Raw genomic sequence first — 20,981 nt, forward strand, 5'->3', positions numbered from 1 at the left:
ATATATAAATAAAATGATCAAAATTATGTTTTGTTACCATAAATCAGTGGTTCCCAATTTGTGTTCCATGAAGCTCTTGGATTCCGCCAGTTAAAATGTTTTGCAATAAAATTAATTTTTGAGCTTTAATTAATAGTTTAAATTATGTATGAAAAATTTATTTAGAATTTAACAATTATTAATATTCTGTAGGGAAATGGGACCTATGAACAGATTCTGCATGGTTTACATTTGTAGATAATAAAATCTAATGACAGCAGCATACCCAGGATCTGAACTAGAGGGGGTAACTCATATTAGTTTCGAGGAAGTGGGGAGGGGGAGAGAGATTTCACGACAGATGGCTGTAGTCTAGTCACAATATTCATTATTCAAACTGATATTAAATTGATACGTCTGTGCGTCAATTACTACACTTTAATTTTTCTTCTAGGGAGAGGCAGCTGCCCCTCCCTGTCCCTTGCTGGGTACACCCTTGTTCAATGAATTTAATGATAGAAGAATCAAATCATGTATTTGATTCTTTCCCGTGTATTAGATTTTTCATATTCAAAAACTAAAGTGTTCATTCTTGTTGAAGAAATTGTGGCCCATGGAGTAGCAATATTTGAATACTTGAATGTTTAGCAATTCATGAAAAAATCAAATGCATTCGATTCTCTCACCAGAGATCAAACAGAAAGAAGAGATAAAAAGGAGAATGAAAATTTGAGGTTAGTTTTAAAATCAACTACATTCACAGCCCTCATATTTACGACCCAAAAAAAGTGATTTGCCAATTTTTGAAATTACGCTTCAGTTATCTATCTTTAGCACAAAGTTAATTTAGGTGAATAATTAAAATAATTAGCCAATATATCTGGTGTTTGAAAGAATTGAAAGAATCTGATGTTAAATGATTTAACTAATAAATTTGTAATAAGAATAAAGTAGATACTTATAAAATTTATTACTTTTAAGTAGTAAAATTCAACATTTGAAATTCAATTTGTTAATTTAATAAATTTATTATAAGTGAATCTATTGAAAGCTTTTTACATTTGAAAAGGTTTAGTTTACTGATAAACTATGCTGTTTTTGCTTATTTTTTACAAACATGCTTATTTTGTGCTTCTAAAATAAGCATGTTGGAAGCATACTTATTTTAAAATAATTGTCATCAGCATATTTACATTATAAAATATAATTTTGTATTCATGATAGTTAATTATCAAATATTTAAAATTTTAGGAAAGGAATGCTGAAAGTGCAATAGAAGCGTTAAAGGAATATGAACCAGAAATGGGTAAAGTTGTACGAATGGATAAGCAGGGTGTACAGAAAGTCCGTGCAAAAGGAATTGTACCTGGAGATATTGTAGAAGTTTCAGGTAAGTTTTACATTATATTCTTAAAAAAAAAGTAAGTTATTTTTGTGTAATAAACTGCATAAAATTTTCTTTTTAACAATAGTTGGTGATAAAGTACCTGCTGATATCCGTTTAACAAAAATCTTTTCCACAACTTTAAGAGTAGACCAGTCCATTTTAACAGGTAACTTCAAAATTTATTTCTAATAAGTAATAATTATCATGGTATTTATATTGCTACAGTTATAATTAATTTGTTATAGATGAACTGAAATTTGAAATTCAAATTTTTTGCATTAAACATCTTTTGGATGATAATTTTTATGTTATTTAATATTAAAATTATTAAAAATATTTAAGTTTTTTAATCATTATTCATTTATTAGATATTTACTTTTACAATAAATTGGTATATCCTATACAATTAAAATACAAGATAACTACTGTCATTTTTTAATTGGATATTTTGGCATAGTTGAACCTAATCATTCTTTTATGGTTTAATATTTGATCTAATATATCACATCAAACGTCAAACTATTGAAAAATATATTCTGCCAAAGAAGCAATTTTGTCATGCAATCATAAAAATTTAAACAAAACTGCCATTAAATAATGATTTAACCTTACTTCTTATCAGTCAGTTATTTTTAAAATGATTTATGTATGTGCTTATGTATTTTCATTCAATACATTTTAATTGTATTTCTATACAATAAAATTCTATATCAGGTTATTAATGTTATATGTATAATGCTCAGAATATGCTCCTACCAAATTCAGTGCTAACTCAAAACAATAGACATTTGTTGAGATGTAATTTCAATTAAATTAGACAATTTGATGATAATTAGCCATGTAATAAAACTTCTTATAGATTGTTCTTTGTAAATATTAACTAAATCATATTTTTATATTTGAAAATATGAATATTTATCATGAAATATGAGAATATAGTTTATTTTATATTGTATTAATCATAAAGGAAAAATTTGTTGTAAGAAAATTTCCAGGGTATGTTTGTCTAGACATTCTGCATGTCGTTTGGAATATAAAAGCTTTAAATAACATTAAATCCAAATTAATACAGCAGTATAGTTTTGTTCAATATTGTCTGTATTAATTATTAGTCTCATTAATAAGTCTATTTGTAGGATGAGGCCAAATTTGAGTATAATTGTTTTTTAACTGTTTCTTGAATTAGGTAGCTAGAGTCAGTTATGTGTTTTTAAGCTATCTTTAACAAAGCAGATTTTGATAGTATGATATCACAAAAGATACTATAAATACTGGAAGTACTGGAAATACTCTAATAAAATTAATGTAAATTAAGTAAGATAGGGAGAGGTTAGCTAGGTTAAGTTGTTAAATCAAGATTTTCTCCTATTATTTAATGTAAGTGTTAGAGTACTGTACATGAATAATTACTCGTAGTTGCAGAATTTTTTACTAGAAACAATTTCAATACAAATTTAATCAAACTTCAATAAACAGACAGTATTATTTTGAAATCAATTTTTATTATTCAAACATATGAAACAATGAGATTTTTGAGAATTAGAGAAATTTTCATTATCTCAAGTTCTGAGTAAGTAATTAACAAGTTTAAAATTTTCACATTTTTTTTTCTTTTTTAATGTTTATCTGAATTAATAAGTTTGCATTAGCAATCTTTACTTGTCAATTTATTATGGTATGAATATGTATACAAATTTGTAGATATTCATTTAACAATTATTTCATAAAGTATTTTTAATTAATGGATGTTTTTTAACCAAACAGGTGAATCTGTTTCTGTAATCAAGCACACAGAACCCATTCCTGATGTCAGGGCTGTAAATCAGGACAAGAAAAACATTCTATTTTCAGTAAGATTATTTCTTTTATAATTTACATTTATTATTTTAATAATTATTTCTTAGGAAAAGATGGCCAGGAAACCATTAGATACATATGTATAATATATATGAATGTGTATGTGTGTGTTGTATACATATTTTCTTATAAAAAATGGCATAAATTATTTTTCTATAGTATTTTTTTTCAGAAAATATATTAACATGAATTTACTTTTAATGAAAATGAATTATCTAATCTTAACCACTTTGAAACTGATTTTAAATAAAATACATCATCAAACACCTTTATTTCGGCACAACTAGCTTAAATCTAATGAATGTTTGCAACATTTAATTTAAATGTCCTCTTCACACTAAAATTTTCTGTCATACATATAATGGAAAAGAATACAATCTGAAAAACTTACAAATTTCAAAAATATAAATACTTTTAAGTTGTTCAGGTAGTTGTCCTTTCTGTTAAATGTATGACAGAAAATTTTTGCCTAAAGATGACATTTAAATTAAATATTGAAAATGTTAGCTTTAAGTTAATTCTTCTAGAATAAAGATTTTTGATGAATTATCTAGATTGTGTTGAAATTTAAGTGGACAATTTGAATGTCAGAATGAAAAATAACACCTTAGAAATATAAAATGAAATGTTAAATAAATTATAATCTAGTTTTTAAAATATTTTTATAGTGTCAAATATCAATTGTAAATTAATATCAGTTGTAATGCATTTAGCACTGATGGATACAGTATTTTAAATAAATATCTGTCATATTCTGAATACTTAAATGAAAATGAAATTAATTGCTGAATTTGTAATTTAAATATTATGAACAACAAAAAACTGAAAGTTTCTTCTAGTGAATTTTGTACAGTGTATACTAACATTTGATTTTATGTGAAAGACTTGTTACTGTTTCTTTCATGAAAAGAAATAGATAAAATAAAGAATTTGATAATGTTAGTAAGAGAGAAATTATTTTTAACATGATTATTTAAAAGGAATTAAAAGTGCACCTTTGAATATTCAGTTATTTTTTTCCTTATCCTAATGAATACATTTTAATGAACTATGTATATTCACAGGGTACCAATATTGCTGCTGGCAAAGCAAGAGGTATTGTTATTGGAACAGGTTTAGATACTGCCATTGGTAAATATTATTTAATTATTATTATAATTGTTGCTATTATTTATTATATGAAGTATGATTGTACAACAATATATTTCCAATAAATAGGTAAAATCAGAACTGAAATGACAGAAACAGAAGAAGTAAAAACACCACTGCAGCAAAAATTAGATGAATTTGGTGAACAGTTATCTAAAGTCATTTCCATTATTTGTGTAGCTGTCTGGGCTATTAATATTGGCCACTTCAATGATCCTGCTCATGGTGGTTCCTGGATTAAAGTAAGTATTATTGTGTATATATATATATATATATATGTTTTACAATGAATGTGATTTCTAAATCATATTCATTNTGAAATTTTAAAATCATCACTGTTTGATGTATCCAAAACACAAAAACAAACAAAACAAGTGTCTGAATTACCTAAAATTTTGTTTATCTGAAAGACCTCTGATCCCATCAAATTCAGTTAATCAAGTTTCCATTGTGTATATAAGTATTCTATGTATATATAAAATTCCATTATAAAGCTTGTTAAAAGTGAATTTTAACTTGTTTTATTACTTCTGCTTTTTTTTTTTTGTTTAAATGTTATCCTCTTTAAATTATACATAATTTAATAAAATTTTATTTGATTTAGATGAAATATAAGTAACAATTTTCAATTTTAGTTTCTTGAAAGGCCAGAGGGTTAAATGTTCTGATTATGAAGCATTATTTGAATTGGCAACAATATGTGTTATGTGCAACGATTCCAGTGTCGACTTCAACGAGGTAATTTTTTCATTACTATTCATTACGAGGTAATTTTTATTAAAATTATAAAGAAAATGTAAATCAAAACTATTAAAATTTTATTCAAAAACACACAATTGATTTACTAAATTTTCACTATTTTTCATCTGTCTTATCACCTTGTTTCATGTTGCAATTGTAACACATATGCAAAGAGTAATCCTGAGGCTAAGGTCTTCTGGACTTCCCTAAACTTTCTTCTGATGCAATGTTCTCAGTTTATTAAATTTATTCCTCCTTTTAAGTATTTGAAATTACATAAATAATTTTCTAGACTTTATAATTAAACGTTTATAACTCAGATTTTGGCTTGAGCCCTGGCTTCTCCTTTCTCTCACTAGCCCTGGATATAATAAGATAATTAGTTTAATATCTTCAGTATTTCTCTTCAATATCTGAATTTTTTTTTTTTTTACATTAGGCATGAACCTTATTAGTTCTTTTTAATTTCTTATTATGTTCAATTATGATAAATATTTTTTTAATAGATTTTTTTTTTAACTTAAAAATCTCTATTGCACTGTTAGCTAAAAGATAAATTGTGTGGTACCATATCTTATTAGATTTCATTAAAAGATAATTCTTATATTATTAATTATTATAAAAGGCAAAATGCTTAATTTTGAGGGTAGAAGTGCATTTTTACAGTAAAAATATTCAAAATGCCACTAATGAGTAAAATTTTCATTAAGTCAGACTTTACTACAGATACGAAACACGATCTTCCTTTTCTATTTCTCCACCCTGCCGACTTGCCCGGACACTCTCGAACGGAACGTCCCAAAACCTACCAAGTTTCCAAATTTTCAGTTTGTCCAGCCCGGATGCTGACGCGCACAAAATTTTGGAAGATTTTATATTTTTGGGCTTCTTGAGTGTCAAATTGTCAAGAAATGCAAAAAAGTTGGGAGGGTCAAACTTTGACTGGTCTCTATACTTTCCCTTGGCTATATTTTATAACAGCTGGGAAAGTAAAATTTTAATATACATGTATTTGTTCAAGTTTTTTTTAATGCAAACAAAAACTATCATTATAAATGTTGTGGTTTTCAAATTCATTTCCTTATAAAATGGGCATGACTTTTAAACTTTTCATCTCTGTTTCAGAGAAAATTATCATCTTTAGTAAATGTACAACACTTCATGAATTTACGGAGTATTTTCACTTCAAAATTACTTATAATTAAAATTTCGAGTTTTATTTACTCCAAAAAATAAATTTGTTATTATTTTTTCCGAATATCTGCTTGGTAAACAACGTTATTTACAATCTCTCCGGGTTTAATTCACACGAATGTCGTGTAAAAGATGCTTTATAAATTAGAAAACAGACAATCCAAAAAATATGTGTCTTATTATTGTATGGATTTAACTATAGGTTAGNAAATGTCTGAAACTGAAGAAGTCAGAACTCCTCTACAACAAAAACTTGATGAATTTGGAGAACAACTTTCTAAAGTGATATCTGTTATTTGTGTTGCAGTATGGGCAATTAATATTGGACACTTCAATGATCCTGCTCATGGTGGTTCCTGGATTAAAGTAAGTATTATTGTGTATATATATATATATATGTTTTACAATGAATGTGATTTCTAAATCATATTCATTGGCAAATAAAACAAAATCACATACATACCTCAGACATAGCTGCACCAAACACCCACATCATGCAAAATACATATCCTAAAAATCTTAATAAATACTCAGAACTTGCCCACAAAATGAAGCATTTGTGATAAATGGATGAAGTACATATTGTGCCAATAGCAGTTTCTAGCACAGGAATTGTAACACATGCACTACCTAAAAGTATAGAAACATTAGGGCTTCACAACAGCATATACATTACATTATAGAAAACAGGTTGACATACTAGACCCATGTCACAGTCAGGAAATTCTTAAACACAAATACACGAATACAAATACACAGATAATTTGTTCTGCAGTTATTCATTGACCTTAGTCTAGCATAGTACTAGTATATACACTGTATTCAGCAATAAATTTCTCAACAGATGGTGCAGCTAAGGAACTTACTAACACTTCTGATTCTAACTTCCTGCTGTTGCAAGTGTATTTCTAGATATAACGTTTTGAGATAATGAATGCAAATTTACATCCTAAACATAAACATGGAACAGTATTTTGCATAGTATCATATATTGTGTTAATTTCATAGGTCAACCATCCAATGATCCCAACAGTTTAGAGTGGGTATCATCATTGCTTTCTCACAAATCTAAAGAAAATATAAAAATTAAAATAGAACACTACGATCCATTGCTGTATAATCCAAAATCAGATAATTATTTCAAATGTTAAAAAACAAAAGATAGTTTTACCATCTTTCTAATCAATCTACAGAGAAAAGAAGTGCTGAGGAACCAGCATATCACTTGCAAAATAATGCAGATGAAACATCACTCTATATTAATATCATATTAGAAGAAAATATAAAATTAAAAAAAAAAGCTAGTTACATCCAAACAATAGTGAGTCTAAGAAAAAANCTGTCGTGTTGAAGTAGAGGACTTGCTGTGACGTCACATAGATCCAAGGTCACGCTAACAAATATACGGGATCTGGCTATCCTTGTAGTTTAAAGTCCTTGGGGGTCTACTGTATATTAACCAACGAGCGGCAACATTTAAAAGTTTGGTGGCGCCATCTCTTATCATATTTTCTTTAAAAACTTTCATATTTAACGCTTAATTTTTAAACTTTACTCGGCCAAAAAAATAACGGCGGCAAAGATTAAGATTATTTCGTACTTCTAACCCTTCTATTATATTATTGTATTTGATACATATACAACGGTGATCTTACGTAAGAGTTTATCGCACCGAATAACCATTCTAACGTATTTTAAAATTCTTTATTCCTCTACCGTAAACAATTTAAATAATTTTTAAAACGCGTTAGATCGGGCACCGAGTGCGATAAACCCTTACGTAAGATAACCTTTGTAGTTGTGTAAATAAAATGCTATAATATAACAAACATTAATACGAAAACCGTATAAAGAGTTGGGTTTTTTAGCCTACCATTGTCACTCGGACGGTACGAAATGGCACAATTTCGTTGGTCAAATAGACAACAATTGAAAATGTGGTATTTTAAACTTTTTATCACAATTTAACTCTAAGAAACTATACCATTTGCAACGGAACATCGAACGGTAATCTGTCAACCAATCAAATTTCGCGAAAAACTTTTAGTTGGTACGCGGGTGTACTTCCGAACCGGACGACTTCAACGAGTTTTTTACGGGTTTAAAATTTATAAAAATATTTCGAGACATGGATAAGTTAACAACACTCTTTCCTCTCGTCCTCGGGATACGATCGACTCTGGACACCACATATACGAATTTAAAGAAAGGATTTTGAATCTACCGCCTATCCTACCCGTTTATAGCCGAACGTGACGACGTCGACCCCAAATTTACCGAACTAATAATTTATTACGATATTTCCAAACACAAGGCAAAGTTTCCTACTCGGATTCGATCGTTGGCAGAAGCGGCAATAAATTTAATTTTATTACCGCTCCCGCCATCCGTCCATCGAAACATTTCGTTGCGCAAATTAATTATTACGTTGACTGGATTTAGTAACACGCTACCATAAACGCGGCGACGTTCCGCAAAACTCGTTTTCATCGTACCCCAAAAAATACAGAATAAAAAGTAAACGCGTCATTTCTATCTGTACGTTCGAGCACTTGGCTTATAGTTCGAAACACCACGCACTACCGCCTCCGTACTAATCCCCTCGTTCCACGATACACCGTTTTCCTGCGCTAGTGCGGCTCTGGGAAGCCATCTTTTCAACTACGCGCCGCTTTTACCTCATTTCGTAACTGAAAAGGCCCGAGGTCGTTTCCGCATCTTTCGGTTCATATTTTACTTTTTTCGCCTCGTTAATTAATGACTCGTTTGTTACTTAATAGAGGAAACATTATTTAACACGAATAGACGTGGTATTTTTATGTACAAATTGCTATTTGTAATTGTATTTTTCCACTAATGTTAAAAGCGTATTTTTAAAGTGTGCCCGCGGACATTGGTTTAAGCGGTGTAGGCAAACTCACCGAGTCACGTACGGGTTTTACCTAGTAAAAATCACGACTGTTTATAAATAATCATATATATAATATGATCGGAGGGTCTCTTTTTTTAACTCTCCGCCCCGTGGGCACTAAGAGGGCCTCTTTTTGCAAGCACGTTATGGGTTCGGCCAGGCCCGCAATGGGGCTGCCGGGTGGTGAGGGACGGGGCCCGATATATCCGAACGGACCACCCCCCGAAAAATTCCTGGGGATTATCGACCATTCGGATTCGAACCCGGGACCTCCAGAGCGCTGGGCCATCCGGCCGCGAATGATCGGAGGGTCAGTGAGGGAATGCGTCGTTTTCGCCGTCGGAAAGTGTAAGCGGAGATTTTCTGGGGTAGTAGATTCGACAACAATTATCGAATAAGTATGACGATATCGACGATATGTTGGATTCTCACAATAATATATATATTGATACACAACGACAATGACGAAAGTGAAACGAAACAATAAATACGCCCGCCGTTCTAGGGAACCGAGTTCGAATCCGAGTCGGATTCGGAGAAATATTAACGAATATTCTGGTCCAAATATATCGCGTTGCATTTGTCACCGCATATGTGCCGACGGTCCTTGCCAAATCTATAATACATTCCAATAAAGACTTTCTTAGTATATATGTTACCGGCAAAGTATGAAAAGCCGGCATTCTATAGAATACCTAAGCATTGTATATAATGCCTGGCGTTTTTAGGCAATCTATGAAATATGAGAATTATTACATACTTTCCCTAGGCATTCTATAGAATGACAAATGCTATTTAGGCAAAGTATGAAAAAAGGTTCTGATAAGGCTATTATATAAATGACGTGCATTCCTCANTGTTTTGGTATTTATGAAATTTCATAACCAATTTCAATTTTTACTTTGGGAATATCAAAGAAAACATTTATATAGTTTCAATGAATAAAATTATGTTGAAATTTAACTCATCGCTGCCATATTAACTACAGAAAGCATTTGAAAAATTATTTTTATACTATCAAAATGTAAACTGGACATACTTCTTGTAAAAAAATTGCTACTACAATTTTTTTACAAGAAATATGTCCAGTTTACATTTACATGTCTTAAAATTACAACATAATCGATTAAGGTACAAATCTTATTACATTAATATGTAATATAGTGTGTAGCAGACTATAAAATAGAAAATTTCTTTTTTCATAAAATAAACAATTAAAACTTTATCTTGACAGTACAAAGGAGTGTTTGAGAAAGTAGGCGAAGCCACGGAAACTGCTCTCGTCGTTCTGGCCGAAAAGATGAATCCATGGAACTTCGATAAGGCAGGAAAGTCTAGACGCGATGCTGCCCTGGTCGTTTCTCACGGAATCTCCTCCATGTGGAAGAAAGAATTCACTCTGGAGTTCTCCCGCGACAGGAAATCCATGAGCTCTTATTGCGTACCCACCAGATCCACTCGTTTGGGTCCCGGACCAAAATTGTTCTGCAAAGTTAGTGTCTTACCTGACGTTTTCTATTCCAATACAAAATACACGTAGCCGGATTTAAAATTTCTTTTTTGTCGTCGTCAGGGTGCCCCCGAAGGTGTTTTGGACCGTTGCTCTCACGTTCGCGTTGGAAATCAGAAAGTACCCATGACATCCTCCATCAAGAATCGCATTTTGGATCTGACCAGACACTACGGAACGGGTCGCGACACGCTTAGATGTCTGGCCTTGGCCACCTGCGACAACCCACCCAAACCCGACGACATGGACTTGGTCGATTCTACTAAATTCGCTAATTATGAAGTAAGTGATTTTTTTAATATAAAATAATATTCGTTACAATATGCACGTGGAGTTAAATTAATCTAGATCCCACCTCGCACATTAATTAATTAATAGGGAGTAGTTTTTATTTTTCGTAAGTTTTTTAACGTTATCATCGCCCTTTTTTCAGTAACTCTTACCCGATTACTTCAGAGTTATTTATACCTTGGTTTACTTTTAGGTGAACATGACTTTCGTCGGCGTTGCCGGTATGTTGGATCCACCCAGGACAGAAGTATTCGATTCCATTCAGAAATGTCGCGAAGCCGGTATCAGAGTTATCGTCATCACGGGTGACAACAAGGTACGTCGCTTCCAATAGACGGATACAATTTCATACCTCTGCCAGTGCGGGGCCGTTCTAAGCACTTCCGAAGGTTTGGCCCAGTTTCTTTAGAGACGTTAGCCCTCCGCTGGCCGAGTGGATAAAACCACCGAACACTGTTAGTTTGTCGCGGGTTGGCACCCGGCCAACGTGCCGGCCACGTGGAATTTTCCGGGTGTATTTCACATTTGCCCTTAAAAAGTTCTGCCGGGAGGCACCCCCTTGGCAGATCGCTCACGTGTCGTTGCGTATCCAAATAAACTAAATCTTTTTAGAAGCACAATACAATAAAAATATTAGTAACGAGCGAGGAAAAGCGGCCTCTAAGAAGACATTGCCAGGTGTCTAATACAGCTGTTGTGTTACACGTATCCGAGACTATGAGAGATGGAGTGTTTTCTTGTATGTAGTGTTACATTAATTTTCTGTACTTCCCATAAAAATGGTCATTTATATGTCGATATATAAACTTAGTTTCTTTTCACACTACAATTAATATTATCATCAGAAAAAAAAATTGGTGGCCATAGAATTTCTATGATATGAAATGTTTATAGCATAAATACGTGACGAAATTTGTTGGTCCGTCTTAATTAAACGCAAATTATTTTAATAGTCGAAAAGAATATATCTTAAATGTTGGTTTTGTTAAAAAAAATAAATAATTGGAATAATTTTTATACTTTTTAGGCCACCGCCGAAGCTATCTGCAGAAGAATCGGGGTATTCGGAGAAAACGAGGACACCACCGGTAAATATTTGACTAAAATACCAACTAATAGAATAATTTTCGGCATAAAACTCGAAACAATTCTTACCCCATTGCTACGAAATTACGTTCTTTATAATGACGAAGAGAAAGGGATAAGCAGTCCGATTGTATAGTTAAAAATTTTATTTCTCGAATGGCGAGAAAAATGCTGCCATATTTAGTCTTTTTCACTCCACGGCATTCATTATTTTCATTTAATATGTATTTGCATATTTAGATCGATAAGAAAACATCCAATATTGCGAGCAATATGTTAGGAACAGAACGGTAATATGATCGAAAACAAATCCCAGGGACGTCCATACAGCACTTATCACTAAAATAAATAGAAATTTTGATTGTTATTTTCCCAAAACAAACAAAAAATGATGGCAACTCCCGCCAATAGATCTAATAACCAAACCCGAAAGTGAGGAATAGGGGGAAGTACTAAAAAAAGAAATTAGATTATAATGGCGTTTTTCAGGAATGTCATACTCTGGCCGTGAGTTCGACGATCTGCCCGTTAGCGAACAGAGGAGGGCCGTACAGAAGTCTCGCCTCTTCTCCCGAGTAGAACCTGCCCACAAGAGCAAAATCGTAGAGTTCTTGCAAGCCGACGGAGAAATCTCTGCCATGGTCGGTATCTCTCTCCTCCTCCTCCTCCTCCCTCCTCCTCTTCGTCTCTAACCTTTTGCCTTTGTCTGGTCAGACCGGTGACGGAGTAAACGACGCCCCCGCCCTGAAGAAGGCCGAGATCGGTATCGCCATGGGTTCGGGCACGGCCGTGGCCAAGTCCGCATCCGAGATGGTGTTGGCCGACGACAACTTCTCCACCATCGTATCGGCCGTAGAGGAAGGTCGTGCCATCTACAACAACATGAAACAATTCATCCGATACCTCATCTCCTCCAACGTCGGCGAAGTCGTAAGGTTCGTACCACGGACGTTATTTCCTAGTCCGCCAGAAAGAGGTTACGAGATTTAATCGCGCCCGGCTTTTTACAATGTCTGCGGGTTCTTTAATATTTATAAACGTAGTTTAAATTACCCGGAGTCGCGGGATATTGTCTAATCTTAAAAAAAAACCTTTTTAAATTGTCTAGAAAAATTGCTTAATCGAAAATCTCTGGTGACGTTAATACGAGAACGAGAGAATTTTCGGGACTAATAATAATTTCTTCCGCAGCATCTTCTTGACCGCCGCTCTGGGTCTTCCCGAAGCTTTGATTCCGGTTCAACTGTTGTGGGTCAACTTGGTGACGGACGGTCTTCCCGCCACCGCTCTGGGCTTCAATCCTCCCGACTTGGACATCATGAATCGTCCTCCCAGGAAAGCCGACGAAGGTCTCATTTCCGGATGGCTCTTCTTCCGTTACATGGCCATCGGAGGTGGGTCTCTCTCGCTGGTCTTTTCGTTTTCCCTCCCCCTAGCCGGTGTACTTAAACCGTTTTGTTTCTCTGGCAGGATACGTCGGTGCCGGCACCGTGGGCGCTTCCGCCTGGTGGTACTTAGTCAGCCCCACCGGACCTCACCTCAACTACTATCAATTGTCTCATCACTTGAAGTGCCTGGGCGACCCGGAGAACTTCAAAGGCATCGACTGCAACATCTTCCACGATCCTCACCCAATGACCATGGCTCTGTCTGTGTTAGTAACCATCGAAATGTTGAACGCGTTGAACAGGTGAGAGAATGATTTATAATTTTAAATAACGCGGTGACAAATGGCATTCGGGCGTATTTCCTCACTCGACTTACGAGCCGTTGTATTATGTAAAAACTTGTTTTAACAATTGCCAATCAAATTCTCCGCAGTTTATCCGAAAATCAGTCTCTGCTGGTCATGCCTCCCTGGATCAACATCTGGTTGTTGGCATCCATGGCCTTGTCTATGACTCTTCACTTCGTCATCTTATACGTCGATATTCTTTCCGTGAGTATTTTTTAATAGATATATCGGCACGCGCGTCTGGATATGGGAGTGTGGTCCGGCTGACACCGTCGTTTTGTCACATTTCAGACCGTTTTCCAAGTGTGCCCGTTGGACATCAACGAATGGTTCGCGGTGATGAAGATATCCTTTCCGGTACTGTTACTGGACGAAGCCCTGAAATTCATCGCCCGCAAATTTATCGATGGTATTATAGAAACCGTTATCTTTTCCTCTACCGTTTTATATCTTGTGTATCGAGTAACCATTTCTCTCCCTTTATTAATTTATACACTATTTAAAGTGTAATATTGTGATTTTTTACTAGAGGGAACGTGTCTGTGTTACGTTCTCGTCGTTCCTAATATTTTTCATAAACTGACCGTTAACTTGCTGACAGGATGGACTGTAATTTTTCAGAGAATTTTCTTCCAAATTATTCCAAAGAAATCATTATTAATATATTATTATTATTATTATATGACATACAGATAAGGTATAAACCAGCCACCTGTCGGTAATTGTTTCTTCCACCAAACTGTTTATTTCCATTTGTCCCTTTCCTGTCGATAACCTTGTGGTTGGTTGGACCGTGAACTGCCCAGGACAGAGTGCATGACTGTGAAAGGGGACCGGAGGACGTCGGCAAGACCAAGGACCCAAGCTACGCATAATCTTTCTTCCTCTTCCATTGGTTACGCCGCATGTGTCACGTCTGCCTTTGCTAATTCTTTCATTTTTAATTAATATATGTATATTAAATATCTTAATTCCGTTAACTCTACGGCAAATTATCATTATTATTTGTTAATTGTGGTTACGCTTTTAACTTTGTTTTTGTGGTAAGTGGTGGCACGCATGGCTGGTCTGTGTTGTGTGTTAGTTAGTGCACGTTGCTACTCATTTGATTTCTATCGTTTTATTATTTACGAAGATACTTAAATGTGTGTGTTTTTTCTCTTTCAGTCGCTCCCGTCATGCAGAAGAAATAAATTCGAGAGACCGTACGCTCCGTTCGTGGTCACGTCGAGTAGCTTCACAGTCGTGCGTGCGTCTCCCGCGGACGGAACGCCCCGTCCGCACGACCATCCGTTTTCACCCGTTCCGTAATTTCTGTTTCGAATCATCACATTTGTAGTTTTTACCATTTTTACCTTTCGCGAACTCTTCATCGGCAGGGACGAACGGCTTCTCGCCGGACAACCGCGCTCCGACTCGGACTCGGTTATCCGGCGATCCCCGGCGGTGGTCGGCGTCCTTTTTATCAAAATATATATATAAAAATCTATATATATACACCCCCACGTTCGATGAGTACAATCTGGTCAGCGGTAATGGTCGAGGGGGGAATCAGTTCCCACCCCCGTTTCTGAGTGTTTTTTACCGAATTTTAGCTAGCGTTTGTCTCCCGTGTTTTTTTATGGATAAAAACACCGTATTGTGATATACGGGTCGAGCATTTTCGAAGGCGCGCGCTTCGACTCCCGAAAATCTAGTCTAGGTCTAGAACGTGTTAACCCCGCAGTATTTTTGTGTAAATCGGAGCGAAGGGCCGTCGAAAGTACCGAACCGAGCGTCGCCTCAAACGTGCCTCTACCGACGAATAGTCGCTAGCGACGGGCGGCGCCCATTCCGCCCGCCGACTATTCGTAGACATCGAGTGCCTAAAATTTTAGGGAACCGCCAAAGTCACGCACCGTTTCCGCCCGCCATCGAATTTTGTACGCGACATCCCCGTACGGTAGATTAAGGAATAAAAAAAAAAAACACGTAAATTTTGCCACCGTTTTATTTTTCTTCTGTTCGACGTTTCATTCCTTCGGTGACGTAGTGGTTTTAACATTCACAATACGAATGTAGATATTTTTAAATGTGATTTAAAAAAAACAGGAAACGAAACACTCGATTCTATATATATTGTTTTGTCTCCCCGTTCATAATTGTTAATTTTATTCTTTGTTGAAGTTTGTTACATCGAAATGTTGCATATCCTATCGAATATCGATAATAAAACAAAATGTTAAAACGTTTATCTGTCAGTTCTTTCCTTCCCACCTTGCCCACAAAACAAATACGCCACCGGTCCCGGCTTCGGAATTATATAAACGGCACCGGCGATTTCAAAAAATTGCCACTGTCGTCCTTAATCTCGAGGATGGAGTTAGACGGGAACAGATTAATTTCGTACGAACTTCCCACGCAAAGCGCCAGTCGCGTTACTTCGAATCAAACATTTCCCCAGGGAGTTACGGGCTAGACCAGGCACGGCCAACGTCTAACGAATTCGTGTGGCCCGCGATTAATCTTTCAATATTAGCTACTCGAGTCCGAATAGCTCGATGAAAAATTCTGACGCCTAAAAAAAAGGGTCAACGACTCACCGCGCGTTTTAGAGTTAACCCTCCATTACAAATCTCGTAAGTACAGCGTAGAATGTCGATAAAGCGTGATAATGTGAAAAATGTATCTGTAATCTCTATCTACAATTTAGTCTCTACGGGGTGACACCGCGACGAGATCTGGCGCCACCTCAAAATCTTCCCGGGACAGCCTCTGGTTCGGCCCGTGGAAAAACTTTTCTTTCCAATTCGGCCCGGGGGCGAAAACTGTCGGCCACCCCTGGGCTAGACCAATCTGTTCTTTACAATTGAAAAATAAAAAAAGACCTTGCAATGACAACAGTCTCGATTTAAAATACAGTATAAAACGGATTTGTATATAAAGGCGAAAAAATGCCATCGTATTCGTATAAACACGCTAAAATAGACTCGTATAATACGGTAAAACGTCGTCGCCGACTCGCGTCGCGACAGGATCGGTCGAATCTAGACCGATAGCGGATATTGCGCAAACCGTCGAGTTTAAAAGAGCGGCGGACCTACTAAAAACCCATTTATTATTTAACGGCCGTAAAAATTATATTTATATTAATAATGACTCCAAAGTTTAGCGAATTTTTTGCAGAAATTAATTTATCGGGAAACGCGCGCCCCCATTCGATGCGCCGCTCCGCGACGAAAGCAAGCTTAAATTAAGCAATGGCATCGTCGAACTCGGTAAGTCTAAGTAATCCTACAATTTTTTGTTTATAGCGTAGTTTATACGGATTATTCCCAAAAAATTATACGTGTTTTGGAAATGTTGAGTCGGATTAGTCTAGAATCGATTAATTTTATGGAAGAAACCTTTCGAACAGCCGTAGTCCGTAAACTGCACACGTACTGTACCTAACTGTGATTGGCTCGTGTATTTAAGCGATCGTAAAAGACGAATTCACAAAAAGGGGGTCTACCGTATTTACCGGTGTATCTACTGTGTTATAGGGGGGTCTACCAAGGACAATATACTACAAGGATAGCCAGATCCCTATTCTACAATGTTAGCCAGGAATGCCAAGTTAGTGACGTCACACGAGACCCGACCTCTCTGTTTACCTAGAGCAGGGTGTGCACGTGTTTAGTTTTCGCTTTTAATATTCGTCCAATTTTGTGATTAACGAANCTATAACATATATAATTTATCATATACAATAATACACTTTAAATTATAATTAATATTATATTTGTGAATACATTAACATAAATTCATTTCTATATAAAAGACTTGCCAAAATAAATGTAATCAAACTAATTCTACCATAACACAAAAGAATTATTATGGTGCCAGATGGAGAAGGATGCTAATCTGGGATCAAATCCTTGAGAATAGCCCATGAAAAATTCCTGCTTTTGTCTGTTCCAGATATGTCAGACTCTATGCCTCACCATTCCATTGTGGGCTTAGCTGAATCTATAATGAGTCTGATTAAAAACAGCCCTCTCAGTTACCCACAGGGCAGAAAGAGTCAAATATGAAAAAAATATGTACCATTATTCAATACAACTTATTTATGTAATATTTTTATTTATTATAGAATGTAAACTATTATTATTTATTGTATTCATATATTCTATACTTTAGGGAGCTGTTTACTATTTTAAAATTGCCGTAGCTCTTGCTGTTGCTGCCATTCCAGAAGGTTTACCTGCTGTTATCACAACTTGTTTAGCTTTGGGTGAGTTCATTTTCATGTACATGTAAGAATGTATATATGCATATGTATGTATGTGTATATATATACATTTAAGATCATAAACAGAGTTTGCAGGATTAACCCCCAATTGGAAAGAATGAAAAAATTAAATAAAATGAATACAAAGTAACGTCTATTATCTATACACTCAATTCTATTTTTATATAATAGATACCATCCCAAAAATTTAATGTAAGTAAAGATATTGTTCACATAAAACAAATGGAATATTAGTCCTAGGACTTCAAAACTGATAAAACAATAAACCAATTAATGTAATGTGTGTTTAAACAAAATATTTCAATTTAGCTAATAAGTCAAAGGAGAGACAACTGTAACTTACTTATCAGCAAAATTTAATAATGGTGTAAATAACAAATTTATCTTTTATTCAACTTTAAATAAGACACAAAAATATCTGTAGTCTTCAGATCCACTAGAATAATAAGCCCAAAACAGGTTTTAAAACCCTTTACCTCCTCTCTTAATTTATGTAATTTTTGTATTTTCACTATTCTAAGTAGAATGTAAGAAAAACTATTATTTGAAGATTTGCTATGGAATTATTTAATTCATTAAAACTTACGTAATTAGCTAAAAATGTTTAGAAAATTTTTATGTTAATTATTATTTAGTACATAAATATTATATTCATCATTACTGATATATAAATAAAGATTTGATTTGATTAAAAATACATTCAAAGTAATTTTGTTAATTTTTGTTATGAATAATAATATTTAAGTTTTTCTAATTATTACTTTTCTCAATTTCAAAATAAATTCTGGTAGATTGCTACTATATTATACACAGTTTTAAACTTTTTACTTTTGTAAAATACTCTAGAAGAAAAATTTTTAAAAATATTTGTATTGATCCAGTAGTTTCATAAACATTAAATTATAATTTCAGGAACTAGGAGAATGGCAAAAAAGAATGCTATTGTAAGATCATTGCCTTCAGTAGAAACCTTAGGTTGCACATCTGTTATTTGCTCAGATAAAACTGGTACATTGACCACAAATCAGATGTCTGTTAGCAGGGTAAGTGCATTAATATGTATATGCAGTAATGATAATAAGTTAAATATTTAAATACTGTATTCTATATTTTTATCTGCATTTTATTCCAGTTCTTCATTTTGGACAAAGTTGAAGATGGTGAAAACACATTCTTAGAGTTCGAAGCTACTGGCTCCACATATGAACCAATTGGTGAAGTGTGAGTAAAGTAGTTTTTTACATAAATTATGTAAACCTTTGGCAGATAAAAGTTTTAATTGTATCACATGATTAGTCTTGAAACATTTCTTTGGGTGCAAACAGAAAAACTGTAATATTAAGAAAACTTATTTATGAATTAATATCAATAAGTGATTTTTATTTTATTTATTTATAATTAAAGAAGTGTGCCTTAAGAAAGAGTTTCAATACAGATTAATATCATCTTTTGTTTATATTTCACACATGGAAACATTTTTTGCTTCTTAAATAAATTTATAGTTGCCAAAATTTTTAGGCCTTTCTGATGGGTATACAAAAGGTATCAGCCTATTATCACATGGGAACCAAGTTCAAATCTATTACAACTTTTTTGATTTTTTTTATGAATAATGTTGGTCATGGCATTGTCGTCTTTTATTCATTTGGACAATTTCATTGCAGATCAACAACTGTAATGAATGAAAATGTGGCTTATTATATATGATTGTTTATAATATGACAGTACTTTGCATTTGCAAATCAATCAAAAAACTGTGTGGAGAAGATGAATATTTGTTTATAATATAACTTTTTTTAATCAGAATTACAAGCAAAATTCTTTTATACTTTTAGAGTATTGTTGTGATTTTCCTGAAGCTAACAATTTCTATATATATATTCAAAAAAAAAAACTTCCAGAATATGTAACATTGTACTGTATATACCATAGAGTGATACAGCAACCAAATCCTTCATGTGACTAAAAATCATTACATCATTGCCACTTAGTCACTTATAACATTGCAACTCTAATATGTATGTGTAACATGATAAACTAATTTTCTTTCATGTACAGGTAGCCCTCCGTTTATGCCGCAGTTTTGTTCCTACAAAAGCCGTCGCAAATCGAATCGGCATAAAATGAACCCATATTGAACCCATGAACCCATACAGTGAGATATAGGGTTAGGTTCTACATAAGTGAAAAATAAGCAAATAATTTTGTTTATTAATACAACATAATACAAAATACATAAAATACATTTTAAAAATTAAATTTATATCATAAAATAAAGTGAAATGTTTTTATTAAAAAATTTAGTTACAGATCTCGTACATTTTTTGGAAAAAAGTACATTTTTCAGATTTTTTTCATTGAGAATTTCGGAATATGGTAGAATATGCTGCTCCTTTTTACATTTGCACTTCGTTCCCAATCATTGTCTAACTCAAAAAGTTCATCTGTCAAATTCTCCATAGTTGAAAGGATACGTTAACCCGACATAGAGCTACAGACAAGTGGAGACACTGATTGGTTGACCATCAGTTACTGTAGCGCATATATAAGGTCAGTTTGAGTGGGAAAATTGAAGGTGGCTAAGGAGAGATAGATATCTTCTGACTGACAAGAAGTAGATATCATCTGGCCAAAGAGAAGTAGATTTGTCTCACTAACGATAGTTTGTGATCGCCGGAAGTGCTACTGCGTCGTAAGGTGTTTTCTGAATGAACTGATACGAGATACATTGATGATATGGATTCGGATGCCATTTATTGGATTATTAAGTTTAATAACTCGACTCGTGGATACCTAAACGTTTAGTATATTAATATTAATTTAATGCAAATGTATACATACCCAATAATATTAAACAGAAAAAATAAA

The 20,981-nt window shown here is 33.9% G+C and overlaps 1 protein-coding gene and 1 pseudogene across 1 annotated transcript; both read left to right on the forward strand.

Annotated features, from left to right (window-relative positions):
• LOC111630868 overlaps window positions 1-16,071 on the forward strand; it is a 34,412-nt pseudogene extending 18,341 nt beyond the window's left edge.
• Window positions 6,518-19,396, forward strand: LOC111630867 (calcium-transporting ATPase sarcoplasmic/endoplasmic reticulum type-like). Its single transcript, XM_023375028.1, has 4 exons — window positions 6,518-6,673; window positions 18,002-18,095; window positions 19,026-19,156; window positions 19,246-19,396. The coding sequence occupies exons 1-4, from the start codon at window positions 6,518-6,520 to the stop codon at window positions 19,336-19,338; spliced, it is 474 nt and encodes a 157-aa protein (XP_023230796.1). The 3' UTR covers window positions 19,339-19,396.
• Window positions 19,397-20,981: the final 1,585 nt, after the last annotated feature.

Source organism: Centruroides sculpturatus, unplaced genomic scaffold (assembly GCF_000671375.1).
Source record: "Centruroides sculpturatus isolate CEXI.00-Female unplaced genomic scaffold, Cexi_2.0 scaffold6, whole genome shotgun sequence".
Lineage (NCBI taxonomy): Eukaryota > Metazoa > Arthropoda > Arachnida > Scorpiones > Buthidae > Centruroides > Centruroides sculpturatus.